We start from the raw sequence: 25,731 nt of genomic DNA, 5'->3' as shown, positions 1-25,731 counted from the left end.
CAGCATTTGATATGTTGTCTTTGTCTATTTTCAATTCCTGTGAAGAAGCTGGTCCTGCAGGCTAGTTTAGGCTAACAGTCGCAGCTTAGTTCTGCACTTTGTTGTATTTGGGGAATTCAGGACATTTCAAGGACATAGTTAAGAAGATTCTATTTCAAAATCAGTCAGCTCGAAGCAGTAAAACGTCTGATAAATCAGCCAGAATGTGTGGTTTTTAAATAAAACGAAGGTTTTACGAATTCCAAGTAGACACTGCTGTCATTGTCGGTTGACAGGCAACAGTGACAAAATGTGACTTTGTGAACAGCCAGTTGTGAGATTAAAAGTCTACAATGAGGACGACTCTTTGCTCCCGTTGGGCAGCTGCAAACAAGTGAGACTCGTACAACTTTAAATAATGCCATAGAACCACGTAGCCGAGCTAGTTTTGGTATCGTAAGCCAATCAATCTGACTGTTGAGCAGATGAATGTGAAAAACAGGATCTTTTTTGCAGCTTCCTTTAACTTCCTCTTTCTTTGTAATTTTATACATAAACCCAGAAAATGTTACTGCGATGTGTTGGCCGCCTCGAGGTTTAGCGCTTCCCACCCACCGCAGGCTTTACGGTAAATACTGTATGTTAGATGTTTGCAGTGGACTGCTGAATACATATTTTCATTTTAATTGGCCTTCACACTGTCAGTATCAGGGCTTCAATTATAAGTCATACAGACGCACTGACCCTCTGATGTGGGGTCACGGGGGTCAGCAGCAGGCCGACGAATAGTATTTGAAAAGCCAACTGGAGCTCAATGAGACACGGTGATTAGAACCAGTCAGTCATGAGCTTGAAATTATAACTTGTTAAATTAATCCAGCAGTTTAAATCTGTCAGTCTTTGATTTTGGACCAGAAAAATGAAGGCTTGTAGGTACTGAAGTATAAATTGCCTTTCAACAAACCGTTGCTTATGAAATGTGAATTGACAGTGAGAAAAATTATTTCCATACCCAATACAACAAACTGTATTATTGGTGTAATCAGCCTTAATAACTGAAAACACGGTGCAGAAGTTGTGCTTTCCAGTTTTACTTTTCATATCTCTTCTAAGTATATTAAAGTGTTGTCAGTGTGTTTTGTTTGAACAAATATGTAGAGTAATGAAAAGCAGTCAAATTAAACAGGAAGTTTGGCTTTTTCTTTTCTGAATCCTGTTTCTTCATTTTATTTCGGGTTTTTGTTCTTGGCGAAATTATGTATTTTCTTGGCGAAATTATGTATTTTCTTTGCTTTGTTCACTTAATTAAATTAGTATTTATTCATCTGTATTGTTTATAGTAATTATCATGCAAATTAGCAAATAGAGGATGAAACATTTGAGTGACGGGGGGTTCTGGTGCTGGAACGGAGAGTCGACACCCACAGCCCCAAGACCAACACACACACACACACACACACACACACACAGACACACACACACACACAGACACACACACAGAGACACCCGATGAGAGTAATGGGGAGAAGCAGGAGACTGCTACAAGCACCAAGTTTCGTTTTCCTGTAAATCAGACGGCTCTACGCACGCAGTCGGTTTCATTTTCGTCCACTGCAGGAAAACGTGTAACTTTCACGCCGAGACAGACCAAGGCGTGGCGGATTCACGTTTTGCCGTAGTTGGACCTGCGTGTCTATTTCACGCTCTGGGGGTCTCAGTAGAACACAAACATCCGAGATCAGCGACACACTCGTTTAGGAATGTGACGGGGACATCCTGAGTCCTCACAGCGTGGACATTATCCCGACAAACATAATGTGGATTAGAAAATAGGTGTTTATGTTTCCCTTCCTTCCTGACTGGGGGAACACCACAGCTTACCGAAGAGCACGTAAAAAACATCACGCTTCTTTATTGAACTCCCTGTTTTTATTGTTCCAGTGAGTTTTAGCTCATCACACACGGAGGTGGACACCACTGAGAACACATTTGTGAGGTGGTAGTGAGGCAGTGGCACAGACCGAAGAGGTGCAGACTATAGAAACCAAAGATCACCTGCACATCTAGACGGGAGGCGGGGCTGTCATATGACCTCCATGAACCCGACGCTCTGCTTTGGTTGAAAATGTCCACCGACGGGTGGACGTGTTATTATTTATAAAAAAAATGATTCCATAAGTTTGTTAAAGCGACTTTTGAGTTGCTGCATCTGAAAACAACACGAACACAAATCAGATGATGATGCAACAAAACGCTCAAGAAATACATCAAGTCTCCATGGCGACGACGCGGGTTCAAGAGAAGGAAGCTCGAGGAATCGTGTGTGTGTGTGTGTGTGTGTGTGTGTGTGTGTGTGTGTGTGTGTGTGTGTAAACAGCATGGACAGCTGCATTAGGGAGATATAGTATATACACATGTACATTTAGGAAAATAACTTCTCAGTCTGTTCAGTTTCAGCTTTAAGCCCCGCCTCTTCATATTTACACTAATTTACACGTACTGATTCTGCATCCTGTACACCAGTGTGAATCCTCTTCATCACTCTGTCCACCTTCGTCATCACTTATTTACAGTCTTCATATTATTCGCTTTTTATAGAAAGAAAACTGAAAGAGTGAACTTCAGTCTTTTGTTTTGCATCTGATGTTTAGGACACGATGTCTGGAGACACATCCGTCCTCACAGTGTCGCTGCACGTGGACGAAACCCGGAGGAGCCGTCAGACTCCACAGATGAGAGTTCAGTCCAGAGACATGCTCCATGCGGTTCATCTGTTGTTCGGTCCTGGGGGCGGGGCTTCAGGCAGAGGGGAGGAGCATGGGGCGGGGCTTGGGCTGCGAGAGGGGAGGGATGTGGGCGACGGACTCAGATGGCAGCTTCCCAGCTCTGTTTCTTCCTCCTCCCTGCCTCCTCCTCGTCCCTTCCCCCCTCCTGTCCCTCCCCCCGCCCCCTGCCCCTCCAGGCCCTCCGAGTTCTCCAGCATCTCCTGGATGAGAGGAGGCATCGAGCCGGGGATCTCCATCTTCAGCGTGATCACTCGCTCTGCTCCTGGGAGACGGCGGTGCAGAGAGAGACAGGTCAGGACAGTGGGACTCGGAAACAGTCTCACAGGCCAATCAGATTGGACTAAATCTATTGTTATTATTAGGTATTATTCTTAATATTCAAATATTCCTCCCAGTGTGACTTGAAGATGGACATGATGTGTTTATTAGTGGAACTTACTCAACATCCTCAAAAAGTGTTTCTCCCTTTAGAAAAATAAATTATACCACAATTCTTTAATAATAATAATATAAATAATATTAATAATAATAATAATAACTCGTGGCAGACACCAACATAAAAAGATCATTTCTTAATGAAAACACTGAGCGATAATGTGTTGCTTCGAATTTTCCGTTTTCATTAATTTTCTCAGTAAAACTCAGCACTTACTGCATAAGAATTTCACAATAAAAGACCGCAACTTGACTCAGGAAGCTAAATCTGGTGTTTCATTATGATTAACAGCGATAAAACAAGACAGCAAAGAAAAATAAAAACAGCTGATGTCATTATTGTATTGACAGTTTATATGTACAAATTATTGTATGAAGAAATTGACATCACATGAACTTCATCAAGACTTCACAGAAGAACTAGTGTTGATTTTGCATTAACAGCCAGAAAAAATTATTTACAAAAAAAATTTAAACACATAAAAAAGTAGATTAATATAGGGCCAAAGGGACATTTGTAATTTCTCAGCCTGATTAGAGCTCGTTATACTTCTTCTAAATATAAAAAGATAAAAACAAATTAAAAGGAGCATCAAACACTGAAGACATCTGCCCTTCGTTCATGTTTCTGTCCCCAACTGTGTCTCCAATATGAGCTTATGGCCACTATTTTAAGTGTGTGTGTGTGTGTGTGTGTGTGTGTGTGTGTGTGTGTGTGTGTGTGTGTGTGTGTGTCTCACCCTTCACACTGATGCTCCTGAGGTCAGTAATCTTCATCAGGATCTTGGGGAACATGCAGGGTTTCTCAGGCCTCCTCCTCCTCACGTAGATCTGCACACATGATGAGAGGAGAAGAGCATCAATCCCACCTGAACCGTCTTCATCTGTTTTATGATTATTGCACTTTTGTCCCGTAGATAAATACGTGTTTCTATTAATAATAACTGCGATTTAATGAGAGGGCTTGATGACTTCTTCTCTCACGGTCTGAATAAATACAGATAATAAGCAGCCTCCCTCCTCTGTGCTGCAGGCCTCCGGTGTTGCTGAGCTATTAAAACCCACTGGGAGACGTTGTCCTTCATCACCGTGAACACACCGTTTATTTGGACTCAGTCCAACACAGTCCAGCTGCTCCGAGTCCTCCGGTGCACCAAACGGCACTTCATTAAAGCCTCCGTTTCTAAAGCTGCAGGGCAGGAAGGTCGACACGTCTTCGGTTTCAGGGCTGAATGTTCTCCTCGTTAGTTCAAGCAAAAACTCTTTTATGATTTTCAATTAAATATTGGAATATATATTTTTTAGAGGACACCAGTAAATAGTATACAGTATAAATAATCTAAACTGTATTAAGAGAAATTGTTAACACCGTGTTACATCCCGGAAACACACAAACGTCGTCGTGAGCTGTAAAATGTAGAAGTTCTCCTGAAACGTATGTGGACGCTGATTCCAGAGACTGCTGCTGTGTTCCAGATGTTGTACTTGTGTTCCAGATGTTCTACTTGTGTACTAACACTAACATCCGAACACTACAAGTACCAGGATGAAGCACTCAGAACGCTCCTAAAAAAGAAGTATGAAACTCTGGATACTTTTCACCCTAAACGGTCGCCATCTTGGCTCCTTAGAGGAAGGGGGCGGGACTACCGACGTAAAGGATTTTCAAATTAAAAGCATCTGAAGAAGCTGCAGCTGTTCCTAAACACAAATTATTTTTTTTTTCAGCTGCTGCTGCTGGACAGAAGAATCAGTGTGTTTGTTGAGTGTTCAACAGAGGACACAAAAACACGTTGATTTCTGGGTAAAATAATTAAAGCTGCAGATGTTCTGGAGGCTGATGTGTTCACATGATGAGGTCATTTCCTGTTAGTGTGATCTGAAACAACACGACTCCACTAACATGAAAGACTCCGATGTGTTAGTGGACTAATTGAAGCACTGATCGCTGCATGAACTGATGCTAACGTTTCAGTCGTTCACTGCCCACAACAAGAACCCCCCCCCTGCCGCCGCCCCAGATTACCCACAACGCCACTCTCCTCAGCCAGTAACACGCCGAGTCAGCCTCAGTTCAATTTGGTCTTTTTTTATGAACCGAGTTGACAAAAATAAAAGTGAGACTGCGTAGGTAATACTCCGGTAATAATCAGACGCCAAACCTTCAAGGCTTCGAGCATCGGCTCCTGAAGAACATCCACCTTCTCCGACTCCTCCAGATCCTGCCGGTCTGCACACAGACACACAACAAAAACACACATCAGGAATATATACGCGCTACAAACACAGCGGGACACTTTCTCCTTAAACTGCCGGTCCTCGGTCACCGAGTGCAGTACCTCCACAGAGCAGGCAGATGGCGCTCAGTAACCCCGTCTCAGCGTCGTCCATTTCCAGCGGCAGCAGCTGGTTGGCGAAGGAGAACACGAGGTCGGTGAGGGGTCCGAACCCGGCGTTGTGCATCTGGGTGCGGTTCAGGGTCAGGCCGTCGGAGAAGGTCATGGTGTCCTGGTCTGGAGTGTAGCGGGTGCAGATCCTCAGAATCTGGTCCGAGAGGAGGAAGTGGACAAAAGAAGCTTCAGAATAATTATTCAGTGCCTCCAGGATTTCACAGTTTTTTGCTGATTGTTTCCATCAATAATGTTTGACTTGGCGGCGGATTTTTTTTCTAAAATGTGGACGTCCCCAGTTTTAAGGCAGTTTTTTGTGCAAAAATGCAGGAATTAGAAAAAAAAGAAGTCTGATTTCTTTTTATCATTACTTGATAAATGAATAAGTCTGTAATCACTTCCTGTGATAATAATCATGCTGCACATCACCGAAATATTTTAGTTCTAATATTTTTTATTTATTTATTAAACTTAGAGAACCGTGAGGCTCAAAGTTCCTACAAGGTCCTAAAAGCTGCGTATGTTTCCAGAACAGACCGTCTGTGACTGGAATATAGTAACAAGGACTACATCAGCTGTCAAAATAAGAGCTTTAGATGCTGTTTAATTCATGTTCATTCAACACATAGACCTGCTGGATGAAACAAACAAAGAGACGTCTCTGACAACTGGATGTGTGGAGAAAACTCATTTAACATCCAGTAATATGGAATCACTTCCTCTGATCAGAAACATTTAATCACATCATTTTAATGTGAAGACCACATTTCCCACAAACCCCGTCACTTCCTGTTTCTCCTCTTGTTCCTCCGGTGAACAGTTTTATTTGGTGATGAAAACAGAGACTTTCTGGTTGGAATTATTTTTTAGTAATAAAGTCATTTTTGTCTGAAAAGATTTACTTTATGTTTCAATAGTTTCAGCACAGATTCAGATGATGAAATTTTTTGAGGAATAATCGCGTGAAAATTGCGTGAAACTCCCACAAATATTGCAGGAGTTTGCATTAATTATTGCGACCGTGATATGGTGATTTCCTGGAGCGAACGCTTATTTAAAAGGAGGTTTGTCTTTCATTTGAACGGAACTGGTTTGAACTCACCAGAATGTCGAGGCAGGCGGCTTTCAGCAGCGTGATCTGATCGGCGATGGTCAGCGTCGTGAAGCCGGGCAGCTGCTTGGCAAACTCCACCGTCTTGATGATGCATTTGGTGGACAGTTCGCTGAACTTGTCCCACAGGTTGACGTCCAGGGGGACGCGGTGCTCGGAGCTGTTGTTCTGCAGGTTGGAGGGAAAACACAGGAGAGCTCAAGAATCGGCCGGACTTTGTTTTCATTTGGGAGTTATTTCCATTTGGATTTTGCTGGTGTGTCAGGACGTATGTCGGTGTGCGTACCGTGGTGTATTTTCCCAGCTGACCCAGGGAGGGGAACGTGTCCTGATGGGCCCGGCGGACTCGTTCGATCATCTGCTCCGTGTCCGCTGACAGGACGTAGATCTCCGTGTCCGCCGGCCTCTTGTCCTCCTTCTTCTTCTTGGTTCGGTCGTTTCTCACCACTGCCGGTTGAAATCCAGATCAGACAGTTAACCTCAGAAGTTTCAAACATTTAACATCTGAAATCAGACGGAGGGAGGCTTCCCTCTCTGCAGGTGGTGGTGATACAGAACAGGACGACTTTAAGACTTTTTAATGGACTTTTGTGTAAATGGAGAAGGTCAGAGACGTTGACGCCCACGGAGCCGGAGGAAACTACAACTTTCATTAACAAGTATTCCAAGAGACTGCACATCAGATTTAGTGTCAAACTCTGGAAACAGTCAACAGAGACCCTCGAAATGCTTCAGAAAGTCTACGGTGATGAAGCGACGAGGTGTTTCTGAGTGACGGTCCACGTTTCAAGAGGGGGCGGAGCTTCACCGTCCGAAGACCGAAGAAGGCGCATCAGGTTCAGGAGACTCCAGCTGGGTTTTCTTTGTGTCACCATGAATTCGTTCCCCAGAGTCAGACTGTCAACACTGAGTTCCAGATTCTCATCTTCAGGTGTTTCAACTGAGTTGTGTGAATCTACAATCTTGTCAGAGAAGCTACCAGCTGCAGTCACCAACAGGAAATTAAGAGGCCATGACAAGTTAAACCCACTAAGTTAATAATCTAAGGAAGTGTTTGTATATTTTTGACACTGTATGTGTTATTATGATGCTGTGTTGATTTCTGAAAACTCCAAATTAATTCAAATTTGACCACCAAATTGTATTTTTTTTCCTGTGAAGGATGTCGTTGTGGCCCTCTTCATATCCATGATGAGTGTGTGTAAACACAACTGTAGGTGAGAGATCAAAACAAGTGACACCACATGAGCTGTAATCCACTTCCTGTCCAATCACTGAGGACATTACATGTTCAGACGGGCAGTGATTTGGTGCTGCGGTCACCAGAGATGGAGGACCTAACGAGAAGATGCACTCGGGCGCCCTTTAAAGATTTGAGGCAGCAAATGGCTGCAGGTGTTTCTGGGTCATGTGTTAACTGTGAGAGACCAGCAGAGGGAGACAAACATCAAGATTCAAACCCCTCACTGGAGCTGGAGGCATCTCTGCTTTATTCCTACATGAATCCACCTTCACACATCAATGTTTTTAATCTCCTGAAGCTCTCCTCCTCCACAGGACAGAAGTACTCACACTCTTTGGACATTCCCACGTCCAGACACTTCTGCAGTCGACAGGACTGACAGCGGTTCCTCGTCACCTTGTTTATGACGCAGACTTTGTCCCGGTGACACGTGTACACCATGTTCTTCTGGATGCTCCTCCGAAAGAAACCCTGACGGACAGAAACCAGAGTCAGTGGGTGAAAATACAGCAGCGGGAGGAACAGAAGTGTGCGCTGAACGATGTGGTTTCTGTTCGAGCTGCACTGAAAACGGGAGGTACGAGGAAAAGTAGACCCAAAACCACACAATGTACAACTGCTGTGAATGTTAAAGTGTAATCCTGAACAGTGCAGCCGGGTCAGTACGCGGTCCAACAGAACCGGAGTTTTAGGATTAGGATTACATGCAGCAAAGAGGTTTACAGATCCTCGGGGTGAATAAAGGTCGTGACCTCTTCCATGACACACTATGCAAATGTGGAGCAGCCTCACGCTCTCTGGTGTTATGTTCATTCAGGTGTTTGAGCTGCAGCCTAAATCTGTCCAGGTGTGTTCCAGTTATGCCCTGTGGTGTGTGTGTGTGTGTGTGTGTGTGTGTGTGTGTGTGTGTGTGTGTGTGTGCTTGTTGTGTTTGTTTAAAGCTGTCTACCTTGCAGCCTTCGCAGGCGCTGACTCCGTAGTGGTATCCTGAAGATTTGTCTTGGCACACGAAGCAGGGTTTGTAGATGCGAGGTGGAGGGGGGGGTGAGTGGGGGCTGGGGACGAGCAGGTCCTCCCCTGAACTCGTACTCTCCGTCTCGATGGCTGCGGGAGGAGAGAGGTGAAGTTTACGTGTAATTAAAGCTAACAACACCGAGATAACTGATGGACACATTTTATTGACTTTGTATTTGATGAGAGAAGTTGAATGGGAGTCTATGGAGCTGGAGGCTTTTTGGAGCCGACCTCTAGTGGCACTCAGTGGTATTGTAGCTTAATACACTTCTGCATCGGAACCATTTTACAGAGCCGGAAGCTACGAACACTTTTATATTCAGTCTGTGGTTTTTAATGACAGCACGTAGACAGTAAACACCTCAGAGGAGGACGCAGGTAATAAATCACATCTCTGTAACAGCTACTCTGTTCCACACCAACAGCTCTCAAGCTTTTCGCTCCACATATTGAGAACTAAGTTTCCTGCCAACAGTTAAATAAGACAACTGATACCACTGCTGCCGGCAGCGCGTTAGCTTAGCTTAGCATAGTGTGGTATAAACACGGTAAACAGGGACAGCAGTCAGCCTGGGTCTGTTCAAAGTTAACTCCGCCCACCATGACGAAACCCCCACGGACAAACATGCTGCAGCTCCTTTGGCGAACAGTGTGAAAGGTCACCGATTAGATTTAAAGGAGGTCACGATCGGATATCATCTCTCAGCTCTCTGATCTTTAATCTAAACCAAGCCTTAAGCACTTCCTCTTCCATCTGTCAATCCTGGAAGGTGTGTAATCAAAACCCTGTATGGCCATGCATCTGCCTGCTGCTACAGTGTGTGTGTGTGTGTGTGTGTGTGTGTGTGTGTGTGTGTGTGTGTGTGTGCGTGTGTGTGTGTGTGTGCGTGCGTGCGTGTGTGCGTCTGCATCTGTTCCTACCAGCCTCACATCTCCAGCTGAAGCCTGACATTCATCTGTGGATGTTAGGGCTGGGTATCGACACTGATTTCCCCGATTCACAAGGTCCCGATTCGATTCGATATCGATTCTTTTCGGGATATTTCAGTTACAGAAGCAGTTATTCTTGGATATGGAACAGAATCACAGAAAAACTGATTCTATAAATTGTACCAGGGACCCTCTAACATAGAGAATTAATAAAAATATGAATGTTTATATTAAGAGTCTTCACAACAACAAGATACTCTTTCTCTCTGGTATAAGCCCCGCCCACTGAAGCCAAATATACTCGTACTCAGAGTCTCATTGGCTATACAAAGCATCAATCATCGCTAACGTGATTTCTGATCTGCTGGATCTGACACCTCAGCTCGGTACAGACTCTGATTGGCTGTTGTAGGCTGAGGGCAGGATATGGAAGCTCCTATTGGCTCACTTAGATGTCAATCACACCGGCAGCGTAGAGACGCTATCTGACTTTACTGCTAACTGTGCAGAAAATTAAGAAGGCCTGCCGGGAAGTTTCAAACAATGCAGCAGCGGATCGAGTGTATTCTGGATGCAACGATGTTCTGGACTGAATACTTTACTGGTCTGGATTTATTGGACCTCTGCTGACTGAAGCAGACCGGACTTTGATGGATCGATGCTGGACTGTAAGTAACCTGACTGCACCACAGGCCTGTCAATCAAACAGACACGCACCCACAAAAACAGGTCTTTTTGAAGTTTATTTTCCAATGAATGAGGGATTATTTTCAGATGGACCTCCAGAAAACTAATAAGAAGAAGTGACTTCAGCTAACAACACCGAGATAACTGATGGACACATTTTATTCACTTTGGATTTGATGAGAGAAGTTGAATGGAAGTCTATGGAGCCGGAGGCTTTTTGGAGCTGACCTCTAGTGGCACTCAGTGGTATTGCAGCTTAAGACACTTCTGCATCGGAACCATTTTACAGACCTGGAAGCTATGAACACTTTTAAATACATAAGATGTATAAGATGTATAAGATGTATAAGATGTATGAGATGTATAAGATGTATAAGATGTATAAGATGTATAAGATGTATAAGATGTATAAGATGGCGCCGTGCTAGCAGCAGCCTGTTACAGCAGCTCCCCCGAGTGTGTTTTGTTTTAAGTATTTTTCTTTCTTTCTCCTCTCTTCGGAGTTGTTTTTTTTTTTTTTCTTCACATGTGTTAAGTGACGGTCAGACAATGGACCGTAACTTTTCCACTTTTCTGGTGGCTCTTCTACTTTTTTCCTTCTTTGTAACGGAGAGCTACGCACAGCGGATTAGGGGCATTGTTTACTCTCGTGATCAGCTGATCGTGCTGAGTAGGCCTCTACTGCTGCTGCCCGGAGCGAGGCCTGAAATCCTGGACGAACTTCGGAGAAGACGTCGGGGTTGCAGAGCTGGAGCTAAACTGAAGGCGAAGAGGATGAGATATAAACCAGCGGTACCAGCGATTTTGATGGGGAACGTGAGGTCGTTGGCCAACAAGACGGACGAGCTCGGCGCGCTGGTAAAGACCCAGAGGGAATACCGGGAGTGCAACATCATGTGTTTCACCGAGACATGGCTGCACTCACATTTCCCGGACCACAGCGCGGCCGTACCCGGCTTCAGGACTGTTCGGGCGGACAGAGACGTTGTTCGGAGCGGTAAGAAGAAAGGTGGAGGGGATTGCAGTCTATGTGAACGAGAGGTGGTGCAATCCCGACCACGTGTGTGTGAAGGAACGTTTCTGTAGCCCGGACATTGAACTGCTAGCCGTGGGGATGCGCCCTTATTATTTGCCGAGGGAGTTCTCGTCCGCCATTGTTATCGCTGTTTACGTTCCTCCATCAGCTGACGCAGAGGCAGCAGTGGACACCATCCACTCCACTGTGGCTAAACTGCAGACTAAGCATCCCGGTGAATTTTTGGCAGTTACTGGAGACTTTAACCAGTCTGGATAAAGTACTGCCAACTTTGTACCAGTATGTTAACTGCCCCACATGGAACAATAAAAACCTGGACCTACTGTATGCTAATGCCATTGATGCATACATTGCTACTGCAGAAAGCAGCCTTCAGATCTGGGGACAGGGACGAGCTCAGGAGAGTGCAGCGCCACCTGAAGGAGAAGATGAGAGAGTGCAAGGACTCCTACAGGAGGAAGCTGGAGGCAAAACTCCAGCAGAACAACGTGAGGGAGGTGTGGACCGGTATGAAGGAGATTACTGGCTTCAAAACGAGAGAGAGACAACCAGGGGAAAACTGGAGAGGGCCAATGAGCTAAACTGTTTCTTCAACAGGTTTAGTTCACCACCCTCATCTGTCTCCTCCACACCTTACACCTCCCAAACACCTCTGCTGCCTCTCCCCTCCACCCTCTGCCCCCCTGGTGAGCTGCATAGACACAGAGCCCTCAATCTCAAAGGGATAAAGTACTGCTAACTTTGTACCAGTATGTTAACTGCCCCACCCGGAACAATAAAAACCTGGACCTGCTGTATGCTAATGCCATTGATGCATACATTGCGACTGCACCCTTCCCCCCCCCCCTTGGTAGGTCAGATCACAACCTGGTCCTGCTGACTCCCAAGTATGTTCCTCTGGTACAGAGGCAGCCTGTAACCACCAGGACTGTGAGGAGGTGGACACAAGAGGCTAAAGACGCCCTGCAGGACTGCTTTGAGTCCACGGACTGGGATGTGCTGTGTGGTCCACATGGGGAGGATATCAATAACATGATGAACTGTATCACAGATTAGATTAAGTTCTGTGAACACACCACCGTACTATCCCGGACTGGACACTGCTTCCCCAACAACAAACCGTGGATCACCAGTGACCTGAAAGTTCTTCTTAATAAGAAGAAAGCAGCCTTCAGATCTGGGGACAGGGACGAGCTCAGGAGAGTGCAGCGCCACCTGAAGGAGAAGATGAGAGAGTGCAAGGACTCCTACAGGAGGAAGCTGGAGGCAAAACTCCAGCAGAACAACGTGAGGGAGGTGTGGACCGGTATGAAGGAGATTACTGGCTTCAAAACGAGAGAGAGACAACCAGGGGGAAACTGGAGAGGGCCAATGAGCTAAACTGTTTCTTCAACAGGTTTAGTTCACCACCCTCATCTGTCTCCTCCACACCTCACACCTCCCAAACACCTCTGCTGCCTCTCCCCTCCACCCTCTGCCCCCCTGGTGAGCTGCATAGACACAGAGCCCTCAATCTCAAAGGGCTCTTCCTCCATCGACACCTTGACCCCCCCCCCCTCCCCCTCTGTGACTGGCCAGGTTAGGAGACAGCTGGAGAGAATCCACCAGCACAAGGCTGAGTATAATAACTCACCTCTGGCAAAATCCATCACACAACAATAACACTGTTGTCTGTGTTTCTTGGTTGTTTGTATATAATATACATAGATATATACTGTATTGTATATACTGTGCATTTTATATTTAATATTTTTTTACTGCTATTTTATTGCTTTTTATTATTTTATTATTATCTTATTGCTTCCTGTATGCTGCTGTAGCGAAAAAAATTTCCCCTTGGGGATTAATAAAGTAACTACCTACCTACCTACAGTCTGTGGTTGTTACCAGTGTCCTCTCATCAATTTACACTAGCCCCTCCCACTCCTGCTGCCCACACTCAAATCTCTCATTTAACTTTTGTTCAGAGGCACTGTGGTGAACTCTGAGGTCCTGACCCTTCACATCAAGAAACCAGGACCCCCCCCCCCCCCCACACACACACACACACACACACACACAGGTCTCCCCTCCCCCTGTCATACCAGACATTCCTCCATGGAGCAGATTCTCCTCCATCCACTGCTCTGCTCTGTTTACATAGAGAGGGAGACAGAGAGAAATAAGGAGAGGAGACCTTCCTCCTCCTCCTCAGCCATCACACTGTCCCTCCATCTTCCCCTCTCCTGTTTGCTTTCCTCTCACTGACACAGTAGCCAGCTGTTCCCTACAGCTCTGTCTGACCTTTTAAACTTCTCTCAGTTCCTCTCCTCCTCCTCTTACTCTGTGCTCATCTGCTTCTTCATCTCTTCCTATTACTCTCTTCAGTATGCAAACAAAGTGCTCTGCTTTTTACAGAAGGTTTTAATATTTTCCTGAAGCATACAGCTCCTAAAGGAGAGGAGAACTGGTGCTGATCACAGATTAAATATAAAAGTGTTCATAGCTTCCAGGTCTGTAAAATGGTTCCGATGCAGAAGTGTATTAAACTGCAATACTACCGAGTGCCACTAGAGGTCGGCTCCAAAAAGCCTCCAGCTCCATAGACTCCCATTCAACTTCTCTCATCAAATACAAAGTCAATAAAATGTGTGCATCAGTTATCTCGGTGTTGTTAGCTAAAGTCACTCCTTCTTATTAGTTTTCTGGAGGTCCATCTGAAAATAATCCCTCATTCATTAGAAAAGAAGATTCAAGAAGACCTGTTTTTGGGGGCGTGTCTGTTTGATTGACAGACAGTGCAGTCAGGTTACAGCTATCGGTGGGCGGGACGTAGTATTGTCAGGTTTCCAATCAGATCAGTCAGATCCACCGCTGGCTCCTCCCCCAGCTCGTCCAAATATGGTCACTTCCTGCTTCAAACTGCTCCAAACAGAATCTGAACTGGAGGCTTCATAATGTTCACAAACCAATGGGTCACTGATGGTTGCTGGTTGGTGCTGACTCATCTATACCTCATCTTTATGTGTCTCAAAAGGCAAAGATATTAGTCTGTATATAACTTATATAATTCACTGGACAAAATATCTAAAACATTTTAAAGAGGTGTGCGTGGAGCTCGGAGAAAACCTCGGTCCAAACTCAGCAAATCCCGAAATAAATAAAGGACCACATCCCCTGCTGTAATCAATCACAGCCTGACTTATCCAATAAAACCAGCTCCACATCTACTGGATGCAGTGGGACAATACTGTACGACTACAACAGTGACTCTACAGCAGGCAGCAAACGGAGACTTTGGACATGAATCAGCATCATCACCGGCAGGTATACAGTTACAGTGATCTTGTTAACATACGTAATGTGTGCCACTCTAATAAAGCAGTAAATGTAAAGCACTATATAAGGCTGCAATTCAAATATCATTCTCATTGTTGAGTTGTTTTTTGGAATGATCGTTGGGTGTTTGACACGACAAAATATTCACTGTATTGTGAATCATGTCGCAGACTAGCAGCTGTAACCTGACAACAAAAAAAGGACAAAAATTAGTATTATTGTAATAGCTGCTGATTATTTTTTGTTGTTGTTAATCAACTCATTAAATAAATGAATGATTGTGGCCGTGATTTTAGTTTTTAGCTTTAGTTTTGTCCTCAGAATAAAAGTAAAGAGCAATAACATGAGACGATCTTTTGAAATCCCTAGAATGAAGTGATGACCTGATCATACATAATATGTTATGTAATGATATCATACATGCAGTGTGACCAGAGGTCTGCTGGCTGTGATAACTCATGTTTTGCCATGGTTCAGTTTATCAGTCCTCCATCAGCGGCTGTAATCACTCCTCTAATCTGTGTCCACATGTTCAGGTTTTACAAGGTGAGAAGGAAGGTCAGCTTTATTGTAATTACACAATCCAGCTCTGCACAGTATCATGTGTTTGTAGCACCCTCGTGCTCCTTCAAACCTGAACACTGTCAGACAATGTCTGTCTCATCAGATAAATGAAAATATGTCATAACGTCGCTCCTGTAAATCCAGTGCTGCCATAAAGCAGCGGCTGACCTGATGTGACCGTAGTTACAGCTTTAATTTCATCCCCTCGATAAACGACACGCAACTTTCAGCTTTTTCATTGTCCTGTGGTGACATCATCATCATCATCATCATCATCATCATCATCATCATCATCATCATCATCAGTTCAAGCTGCAACCATCTGTCAATTAATTTACAATAATTTAAAGAAATAAAGATTTGATATTTTTAAGCCCTACCTGATAAAGGAATAATCTGTCATCACTTCCTGTGATAATAATCATGCTGCACATCACAGACATATTTTAGTTCTCATCTTTTTTTAATTTATTTATTGAACTTAAGAGAACCATGAGGCTCAAAGTTCCTAAAAGCTCTTAAAAGCTGCGTATGTTTCCAGAATTAGATGCTGTTTAATTCATGTTTATTCAACACATAGACCTGCTGGATGCACACAAACAACTTCAAGTGTGTATAAAACTATTTTAAAATACAGTAAAATGTAATCACTTCCTTTGATAATAAATATTTAATTCACATTTTAATGTGAAGACCACATTTCACTTCCTGTTTCTCCTCTTGTTCCGTTTTTTTTGGTGATGAAAACAGGAGCAGACTTTCTGATTGGAAATGAGGAGTTATTTTTGGTAATAAAGTAATTAACTGGATTTTTCCAGACTCTGCTAAACCCGGTTTATTATCACTGCTAATGATTATCATCTGATGTAACTCCATCAGGTCTGACGCTACGTTCAGACTGACAGCCCAAATCTGATTTCTGTAAAAAAACAACAACACATGAAATGTGCGCCTGGACGCTCCGCCGGCTCAGATCCGATGTCTTGCGTCATTCGCAATGTGACACACGATGATGACGTCATTTTCAGAGAGACAGAATCGGTGCTACCGCTGGCAGAGCTATCAGGAAGGGTAGGTATTCACGCTGTAGAGGACACCAACAACAACAGTCCATGAACAGAAGCAGAAATAAACTGACACTTCTGACGCATCGTACGTCGTTACCACAGCAACCCATTCAGATCGGTTGGTGAAGTCTGGATCAGGCTGGACACAACAAATCTGATCTGTTCACCTGCAAAGAAAAGTGCAGATAGTCTGTCCTGAAGATCTGATCGGAGAATAAAATCAGGTTTGCCTGCAGTCTGAACTTTATATCACAATCTCAGTATTAACAGACAGTATAGAGAACGTCCTGATCTCACATGAAGTACAAATCCAACTCACCATTATGGATGAAATAAGATTTGAATGTCTGTCTCATCAGATAAATGAAAGTATTTCATAACGTCGCTGCTGTAAATCCAGTGCTACCATAAAGCAGCGACTGACCTGATGTGACCGCAGTTACAGCTTTAATTTCATCCCCTCGATAAAAGACACACAACTTTCAGCTGTGGTGACATCATCATCATCATCATCATTACAGTTCAAGCTGCAATTCACTGGTCAATTAATTTACAAGTTGAAGAATAAGAAAATGTTCCATTTTTCGGTTTGTCGAGTGTGAGAATCTACTGCTTTATGTTTTATTGCTTTTGCTGGTCTGATATCACAGAATACTGAACTTCTGGAGGTTTTGTTTCGTATCAGGTTGTATCACCTCAAACAAACCACAATTTAACTGAGCAAAAAAAATAATTCAATTTTTATGGGAAACAAAGAAACATAAATATGAGAGGCAACAAGTAGAGGAGGACATGGTTGGAGTGCAGCTCATATTTAGGACGTCTACTGACATCACATCCTGCTCATCACTAGAAATATCACTCCGCCTTCTCAATGGGAAAATAGAATTACAATTGAATTTCAAATGAGATGTTATGTAATGTCGTTTTTACTTGTCATTATTAAATGTGACCCATTTGGTGAAATCAGGTCTCTTTTGGTCCTTTTTGGTCGCTCCGAGCACCCGTACCGTAACACCACGGATAGTTGCGCACATAAAATCCTAGCGGCGGCTAGCTGGACCGGTTTGGTTTTAACACACGACACGGTGCTAAAATCTTAAAAACACATGAGTCCATGGATATCTTTGTTTATCAGATATCTTTGTTCATCAGATATCTAGGTGGTTGCTAAGGGTCGGACTACTTCCTGGAGTAGTCAACATTGCGTACGTTACATAAGAGTCTACTAATTGTTTCCCAGTTGTTAGTCATACCCCGTGCGTTGCCATGGAAACTGAGATCGCAGCAACAGAAAGGTTTTGTATATTGAGAGTCCTGACTGCATCACTGTTGTGCCAATAAAGAAGTTAAAACGTAAAACTCCGGCTCAACAAACGCCATTAAAACTTTAAAAACGCAGCTTCATCCTGAGACGTTTTCAGTTCTTTGGACTTTCTTTAGAGGAACTTCCTCCACAACTAAAGAGGTTCTGAGGCCTTTTTCTGTTTGTATTCTCACCATCAACAGGAACTGTTAGATGACATCACTGCTGCCGTGGTGACGCTCCGCCTCTTATTTCTCTCATTGAGGAAGTGTTTCAGTTTTCTTGATCTGGTTTAAATTCATGAAAATTTTTCACCAGTTTGAAGATCCAAAGTGTTTCATTCAATAAAAACAAATGGAGCGGTTTAAATTGATCATAATTACATTCAAGATGTTATCAGCTGATTCACTTGAAGCCTCGTTATGATCCGCTGTCATCTGCGTTGTCAGTTTAATCATTATGGGTCAATAGCAACGCAACACTTCCTGTATTTTTCAAACTAAAAGCCCTTTCATAACAAGGCTTTTATTGTGAAACATTTGCAGGAACCTGTCGATCACACTTTACGTGAAACATCCAGAACAACCTGCGGTGCTTCAAACGGCATCCCACCGCTGCAGCGGAGCCACTTCTCATATGACTCTTTGTTGAATACAAGTCACGCTTTATTTCCTCCGATGTTTATGCTTCCCGTTTACACTGGTTTAAACCACTGGTTTAAACCAGTGGCGGTTGTCTGTGTTCCTGTGTGTGTTACCACAGTTCCCATGGTAACGGGGGGGAGTATCCAGACAGAGGGAGGAGCTAAAACAAAAGTCACATAAAACAGACTTAACCCCTCCCACCGTTCTAAAAACTGTAAAATAGTTACTGAGGTGTGAAAACGCCTTTTGAGGTGTTTGTTCTGCACATCCAACATCTCCAATTGTTGATCTTTTATGCCACAGTTGCGTAAACTGTTGGATTATCTATGATTTAATGACCCATGCCTGATCTGTTATTTGATCCTTTATCACTCCAATAAAACTCTCTCTTCTTTCTCGTCTTGAATGAGCATCAAACAATCAAACACGTGAAGATGTGACATGAGAGGAGAAATAAATGCAGACATGAGACATTATGATATAATAGAAAGAATGAGTTCATAACCAGCTTTTACGCACACACACACACACACACACACACACACACACACACACACACACACACACACACACACACGGAAATACAAAAACACCCTGTTCATACACTCACACTCAGGTCAAACTTATATCCCTCACATTCCCAGACAAACTGTGAGTGTGTGTGTGTGTGTGTGTGTGTGTGTGTGTGTGTGTGTGTGTGTGTGTGTGTGTGTGTGTCCCACAGACAGAGAGAGGTCATTCAGTGCGGAGAAGTGATGACTGGGCAGCTGACACAGGAAAGAAAGAGGCAGATAGAAGGAGAAATAAAGAGAGGGAGAGATGTAGGTCACTTCCCAATTGTCAGTGAGTCATTGCCCTGGATCACACACACACAAACACACACACACACACACACACACACACACACACACACACACACACACACACACACACACACACACACACACACACACACACACAGTGGACCACTATCCCCCACCAGCCTCTGCTTATACTTCGCTGCTGAATATGTGTATGTGCCTGCGTCTGTGTACGGCCTTTGACCTTTGAACTTGTTTGACACTCTCCATTCCAGTCATGCAAAAAGACACACACACACACACACACACACACACACACACACACACACACACACACACACACACACACACACACACACACATCCACTGTGGGCCGTCCTCCCTGTCTTTACAGCCTGGATTTATGAGCAGTCCTCTGCTGCTCCTGAACGCCCCTCGTCTCCGTGTTCTAGAGTCCACTCGGTCCCCCTCCCTCTTTATGACTTTAACTCTGTTGAGCAAACAGCCGCCGTGTCACAGTGACATCACCACATTATCACCCTCAGGTTACTGTCTGGCTGCGGGGCTGACTGTCTCTAACACGTGACGCTGGGGAGGGGCAGAAAAAAGGTTGTGTGTTTGTCCGAGGTGTAACACACACTTACAGACTGGTTGAAATCACAGACTGGATATAAAAGTGTTCGTAGCTTGCAGGTCTGTAAAATGGTTCCAATGCAGAAGTGCTTTAAGCTGCAATACCACCGAGTGCCACTAGAGGTCGGCTCCAAAAAGCCTCCAGCTCCATAGACTCCCATTCAACTTCTCTCATCAAATCCAAAGTGAATAAAATGTGTCCATCAGTTATCTCGGTGTTGTTAGCTAAAGTCACTCCTCCTTATTAGTTTTCTGGAGGTCCATCTGAAAATAATCCCTCATTCATTAGAAAAGAAGATTCAAAAAGACCTGTTTTTGGGGGCGTGTCTGTTTGATTGACAGGCCTGTGGTGCAGTCAGGTTACAGCTATCGGTGGGCGGGACGTAGTATCGTCAGGTTTCTAATCAAATCAGTCAGATCCACCGCTGGCTCCTCCCCCAGCTCATCCAAATATGGTCACTTCCTGCTCCAAACCGCTCCGAACTAGCAAAGATGGTGACGGACAGAATCTGAACTGGAGGCTTCATAATGTTCACAAACCAACGATGATCTCACTGTCTCTGACCTTCCTCCTTCAGTCCACCTTAAACATCAGTCCACCTTAAGTGAGCCTGCTCAGGGTTCCCTTCACCATTTGTCACGAACTTCCGAGCTCACGTTCCATCACAGCAGGAGGTAAGTAGACACGGTAACCTCTCAGCTGCTGTGAACAAACCGTTTCTGTGCACCTCAGTTATAACGGTATGAAAACCTGTCTGGTGCCTGCAGATACATCCAGACCTCTGAGCAGGACATTCATCAGGAGTGCACACAAAAAAAAACATGCGTGTTTCTCCTCCGCTGCTTCAGCTCCATCCTCGAGGAAACCCTGATATGACTCCATCATGTTCTCAGAGCCATAATAAACTATCGAGCACCAAACGAATGTCAGCCACTCATTCATTCATCACAAACTTCCTTTTTAAAATTATTTATTTAGGATGAACCAACATTTAAAAAGACAAAGTTTGACTTCCTTTAGGAAATAAAACATTTATATTCCTCCAAACAAAATATCATAACGTGTGTAACTCTGGCATCATTTTAGTGACTCTATTTTGAAACATCTCAATATTAGTCCAAATTTTTTTTTAAAGGGAACTCAATTTTATGAGTAAATTTCTTTCTGACACTGAGGTAAAGTGACTGAGACAACTTTTTTGGCCAGTCACTTATTTTTTTCTTTATAAAAGTTTAAATAGAGCTTTAATTACAAACAACCATTTAATAACCATCCTCTCTGCAGGGCTCCAGCAGACGGTCGCTCACAGCTTCACTTTTCTTTAATGTGATTCAGATCCACTCTGAAGCCCAGGTTTTGTCCCGCCCCTTCTTCCCTGTGATTGGACAGCTGTCGCCGTGACGAGCCAAAGTTAAACATTTTCCAACCCTCAGAGACTGGAAAGAAACGCAGCAGCGCAGATTGAATTGCTCAGCACCTTCTCACGCTGCCGGCGCTCATTCAAAAATGTTTTTTTTTAAATACGCTGTGTCTTCGGGAAAAAGCCTTTTGATGGACACAAACTTTAGGGAGTTGCAGCGGTGGCAGAGTGTCGGCTGAAATTGGCAAATGCTGATTGGTTAAAAATGAACCTCCAATCTGGTCTACGCCCAGTACGATTCCCGATGGAGCGTACCCAGACGTAGACATTCACTGCTTTAAAAAACACAAAATAAAATAAAATAGAAACCTTCCACGGGACTCTGATGTAAAGAAAATCAAAACGAGTACTTTATTCCACCGTCTTGGAAATATTTCCTCACAAGTGGGCCAACTTAAGTCATCTTGCTCAGTAAACACACTACGGTGGGAAAACCACGTGGCTTGGTCCTCCGTTGACTTGCAACTGAACAAACAAAGCTGAAACTCACGAAACTACGCACAAGAACCGGCTTTCTTAAAGTGACGGTAACACAACACATCATTGCTTTAGATCAAGAGTGTCAAACATACGGCCCGTGGGCCGGATCCGGCCCGCCAGGGGGTTCAGCTCGGCCCGCCGGATGACTTTGCTAAGTGTGAAAATTACAGAAAGACATAAATTGCATTTCTATGAGAATATGGAGGTTTATGAGTACAAACGTTTTGTAATTGTTTTTAATCGATCCAGTAATTGCTTCAAAAACAGCGTAAATGCGATGTCTGCTCCGGAGGCAGAAGCTCTCGTTGCCACAGGCAGCAGCGCTCGCTGCTCGTTTTGTGATGCGTTTGACGTCAAACGCGTCACAAAGCGAGGGAATCTGCAGAGGAGAGCCCAGGCGGATAAACAGTGGGTTGATGTTTGAGTTTTTGGTCTTTATGTTTCTAGTTTATTGTAGAAAGACCTTAAAATAGGGTTTATCATCCAAAAACCTTCACCAATGATTTAAACATAGAGAAATATTGTCGTTATTATGCTACCATTTTACTGGTCTGGCCCACTTGAGATCAAAGTGGGCAGTATGTGGCCCCTTAACTAAAATAAGTTTGACACCCCTGCTTTAGATAAACTATTCACCAAAACACAAGCTGCATTTACCAATAAACAGGTAAACATGATTTGGCTCCTACAATAAACCTAAAATAGACACGCTGCTGCAGATAATAGATATAGATATAGTAGATATGCAAACCTGAGAACTAATGTAGGAGCACAGTGTGTGGGCTGAATACAAGGTGGATATAAAGAGTGGTGACATGACCTTCAACCTACATCCTACTGCCGTGTGCCGCCGGCCCGATTACACAACAGGGCGAAAACCCGATTTCATTAATAACTTTCTATTCACATGCAAACACGCAGCATTTCCTGGAGCAGTTTCACAATAAAAGCCTCTAACCGGCTTGTCGATGGAAAGGTTTTTGGTCGGACAGCACGGTCATCTCTATCAACACGGATGCCTGTCACTCAGCGAGTCAGTCAGTCACATCATTGGTCCGGCAACTGCTGCAACTTCATGTTTCCTGTATTTCAAATTAAAAGCTCTCATTTCAAATTAAAAGTCCTCAAGTGTTTCATATTCAGTTCCATCCCTTTCCGAGTCTTATATGAAACAGCTGTCTTTGCATGCAGACACACACACACACACACACACACACACACACACACAAAGACACACAAAAACACCAATACGTCTGTTAAAACTCAGTATCAATATTTTGAAAACTGGTTTCAGTGATTTTAAAAGATGTTTCAGGGCTTGTATGTTTAAAAAACCTTTTTAACATTTCATTGTTTTAAAAAGAGGTGTCAGTGTTTTCAGATGCATATCTAGTATCTAGTAAATACTGCGGTCTCCCGCTGGTTTGCACCTTATCTTTGTACACAAGAAGCACAAACACACATAAAGTATAAATATGTATGTAATAAATAGTCTGAATAAAGCTAGTTTTCTTTATTTAACACATGTTGTCATTGGGTAAAAAGTCAGCGTAGCGCCCTGCAGTAATGTTGTTCCGCTTGATTCCTAATAAGCAGTATGAAACACACTCCTAGTGCGATGTGCAGTTATATATCGATGCTCTATAAAATGCCAAATAGTCTGTGACACACTGAAAACCCTTCTCATTTTACAAGTAACTGCAATTTAATTAATAATTAATTAACTGTTTGGTCTATAAAATGTCTGTTAATAGTACAAAAAAAAAAAAAAAAAAAAAAAAAAAAAATCCAACAGCCAGAGATCCAAAGACAGAAAATAAGAACACTTCAGAGGCTGATAACTACAAATATTCCTCTGATTAATTCATGAATCGTGACATAGTTACATAAATCAAGTCACCTGTGTAGTTTATGTTTAGGACGGATAAACCGGTGCTCATTAGAAGCACTAAGCTGCAGCTCAGGATGAACTAGATTTGGTGCAGGCGGAGTACGGGCAGCTCCGGTGACCTACTGAGACCGTTTAAGCCTCTCCACACAAACAGAATCAGAAGAGACAGCACGGGACTGCAGGTCTCCTCCAAACGCTGAGTGTCAGCAGCATTTAAGGTCCGATAGAAAGGTCCTTGGTCAGAGCATGAAAACGCACATCAGCAGAAGAGGAACAGCACTGCAGCCAAGAATGAAGCCAAGTGGCCCAAAACCCAAAGAGAAGGCCCTCTGTAACACTTCTGTATCATATTATTATCTTATCAAAACCCTCTGGCATAGCAATGGTGATTAAAACAGGAATGAACAACTCAGACAGGCTGCAAGGAACCAACAATAGAAATGGAGACTAGTTAAGTAAAGCTGAGTGACTCTACATGCTGCAATCTGTGTTCACTTCCATCTACAAAGTTATCAGGGCAGAAACAACCATTTTTAAATTAATTATATTCTGACTAATGCTGCTGTGCCCTGCAGGTATTTGTTGTAAACATAACAAATGACATAATTTTTTCTCAGTGGGACTCACAGTGGCTGGATCCACTCCAGTGTCTTCCGGTCACCAGTGACCCTCCGAACGGACGCTGCAGGCCGCCAACGCCGGGCAGGAGCCCCTTCTCCGGGCCGAGCCCCGGGGGTCGGTGGTAGTAGTCCATGCTGAGGAAGGAGCCCGGGCTGGGGCTGCTGGGGCTGGGGCTCAGACCCACCACATCCACGCTTTCGTACATCCCCGAGAGGAAAAGGGTTTGATCTGTCTGTGTGCCCGGCAGAGGAACAAGACAAAACAAAAAAAACCACAAAAAAAATCAAAGCGTCCTGGACGGCGACGGGAGAAAAGAGGATGAGGAGGAGTTTACATCTTCATAATAGACCGACAGCAGGAGGAGGAGGAGGAGGAGGAGGAGGAGGAGATGACCGGTGACCTCTCAGCTCCCCGGGGGCACGAGCACAACTTTACCGTCCTTCGCGTCGTTTTCACGCGGACAGAGATTCGTTTTACGGTCCAAACGCTACAAGTGCTCCGACAGAAAAAAGAGGTCAACCGGGGAGGAGAAACGCGGTGATATTACGTTACTACACCATCACAGATGTCGAGTGACCTCAACGTGCGGCTCCCGCGTGCGTCCGGAGGCAGGTCGCGGTTTGACGTTACGGCAACTGAACTGTATTATAAGGTGCTAATCCGTGAAGCCACCACGGAGGACGGTCTGTTCCACAGCCGGCACAGTGTGTCCTTAAATCCCTGCGTGCTTGTCGGTGAATGCCGCCTTTCGCCGAAAAAGTAGAGAGAGGTTCGGTCGGTCGGTCGGCCGGTAGGGTGCTCGAAGCGGCTCGCGCGGCGTCCACGGAGCAGCCCGGACACGTTAACGAGCCGCCGTCACAGATGACTTCCAAGTTGCCGCTGTTTTCTGTGAAAGCAGCGGAAGATGCGGAGGTGAACGCGGCGGCGGCGCCGAGGTGGGTCCGAAGAGATGTCCGAGGCTTGTTGTGCGCGCGCCGCTTGTTGCTGCTTGTTGACGTCCAGCAGCGGAACAGGCAGGAGTGTCCTGTGGTAACCTCCGGTCTGCACCCGACGGCCTCGCGCTCCTCTCTCTCTCTCTCTCTCTCTCTCTCTCTCTCTTTCTCTCTGGTGGATGAGGGACAACTGCTGCGCACGAGCTCCACCTACCTGTCCTACCCCACGTGCCTTCAGTAGAATCTGCTGTTAAAATGTGGCTAAAATGATTAATAATACTACTATTACTCCGAGTATACTTCCATGACCACAAACCATGATATTGTAATGGTATAAAAAAATATAATTATTATTTGTATCATCATTATGACAAATGTTACATACTTACGTGTATCACCTGTTTAAGGTCCTGTGTATGACTTATGGTGCTGAGTGCAGTCCT

The 25,731-nt window shown here is 44.3% G+C and overlaps 1 protein-coding gene across 1 annotated transcript; it reads right to left on the bottom strand.

Annotated features, from left to right (window-relative positions):
- Nucleotides 1–1,259: 1,259 nt before the first annotated feature.
- LOC138215498 (retinoic acid receptor alpha-B-like) lies at nucleotides 1,260–25,415 on the bottom strand. The gene is made up of 9 exons (XM_069177693.1): nucleotides 24,363–25,415; nucleotides 8,894–9,048; nucleotides 8,274–8,415; nucleotides 6,988–7,148; nucleotides 6,693–6,869; nucleotides 5,540–5,744; nucleotides 5,363–5,430; nucleotides 3,941–4,031; nucleotides 1,260–3,027 (listed from the first exon to the last, which is right to left on the bottom strand). The coding sequence occupies exons 1-9, from the start codon at nucleotides 24,559–24,561 to the stop codon at nucleotides 2,747–2,749; spliced, it is 1,479 nt and encodes a 492-aa protein (XP_069033794.1). The 5' UTR covers nucleotides 24,562–25,415; the 3' UTR covers nucleotides 1,260–2,746.
- Nucleotides 25,416–25,731: the final 316 nt, after the last annotated feature.

This window comes from Embiotoca jacksoni, unplaced genomic scaffold (assembly GCF_022577435.1).
Source record: "Embiotoca jacksoni isolate LCO1_2020_lvr unplaced genomic scaffold, fEmbJac1.0.p SCAF_76, whole genome shotgun sequence".
Taxonomy (NCBI): domain Eukaryota; kingdom Metazoa; phylum Chordata; class Actinopteri; family Embiotocidae; genus Embiotoca; species Embiotoca jacksoni.
This window is presented reverse-complemented; position numbering and strand designations above follow the sequence as displayed.

Coding starts and splice junctions, on each gene's coding strand:
- LOC138215498 (XM_069177693.1), bottom strand. CDS start 24,561: ATGTACGAAAGCGTGGATGTGGTGGGTCTGAGCCCCAGCCCCAGCAGC. Junction 5,745..6,692: donor CCGCCTGCCTCGACATTCTG/GTGAGTTCAAAC, acceptor CTCTCGGACCAG/ATTCTGAGGATCTGCACCCG. Junction 3,028..3,940: donor CAGGAGCATCAGTGTGAAGG/GTGAGACACACA, acceptor GCCGTCTCCCAG/GAGCAGAGCGAGTGATCACG.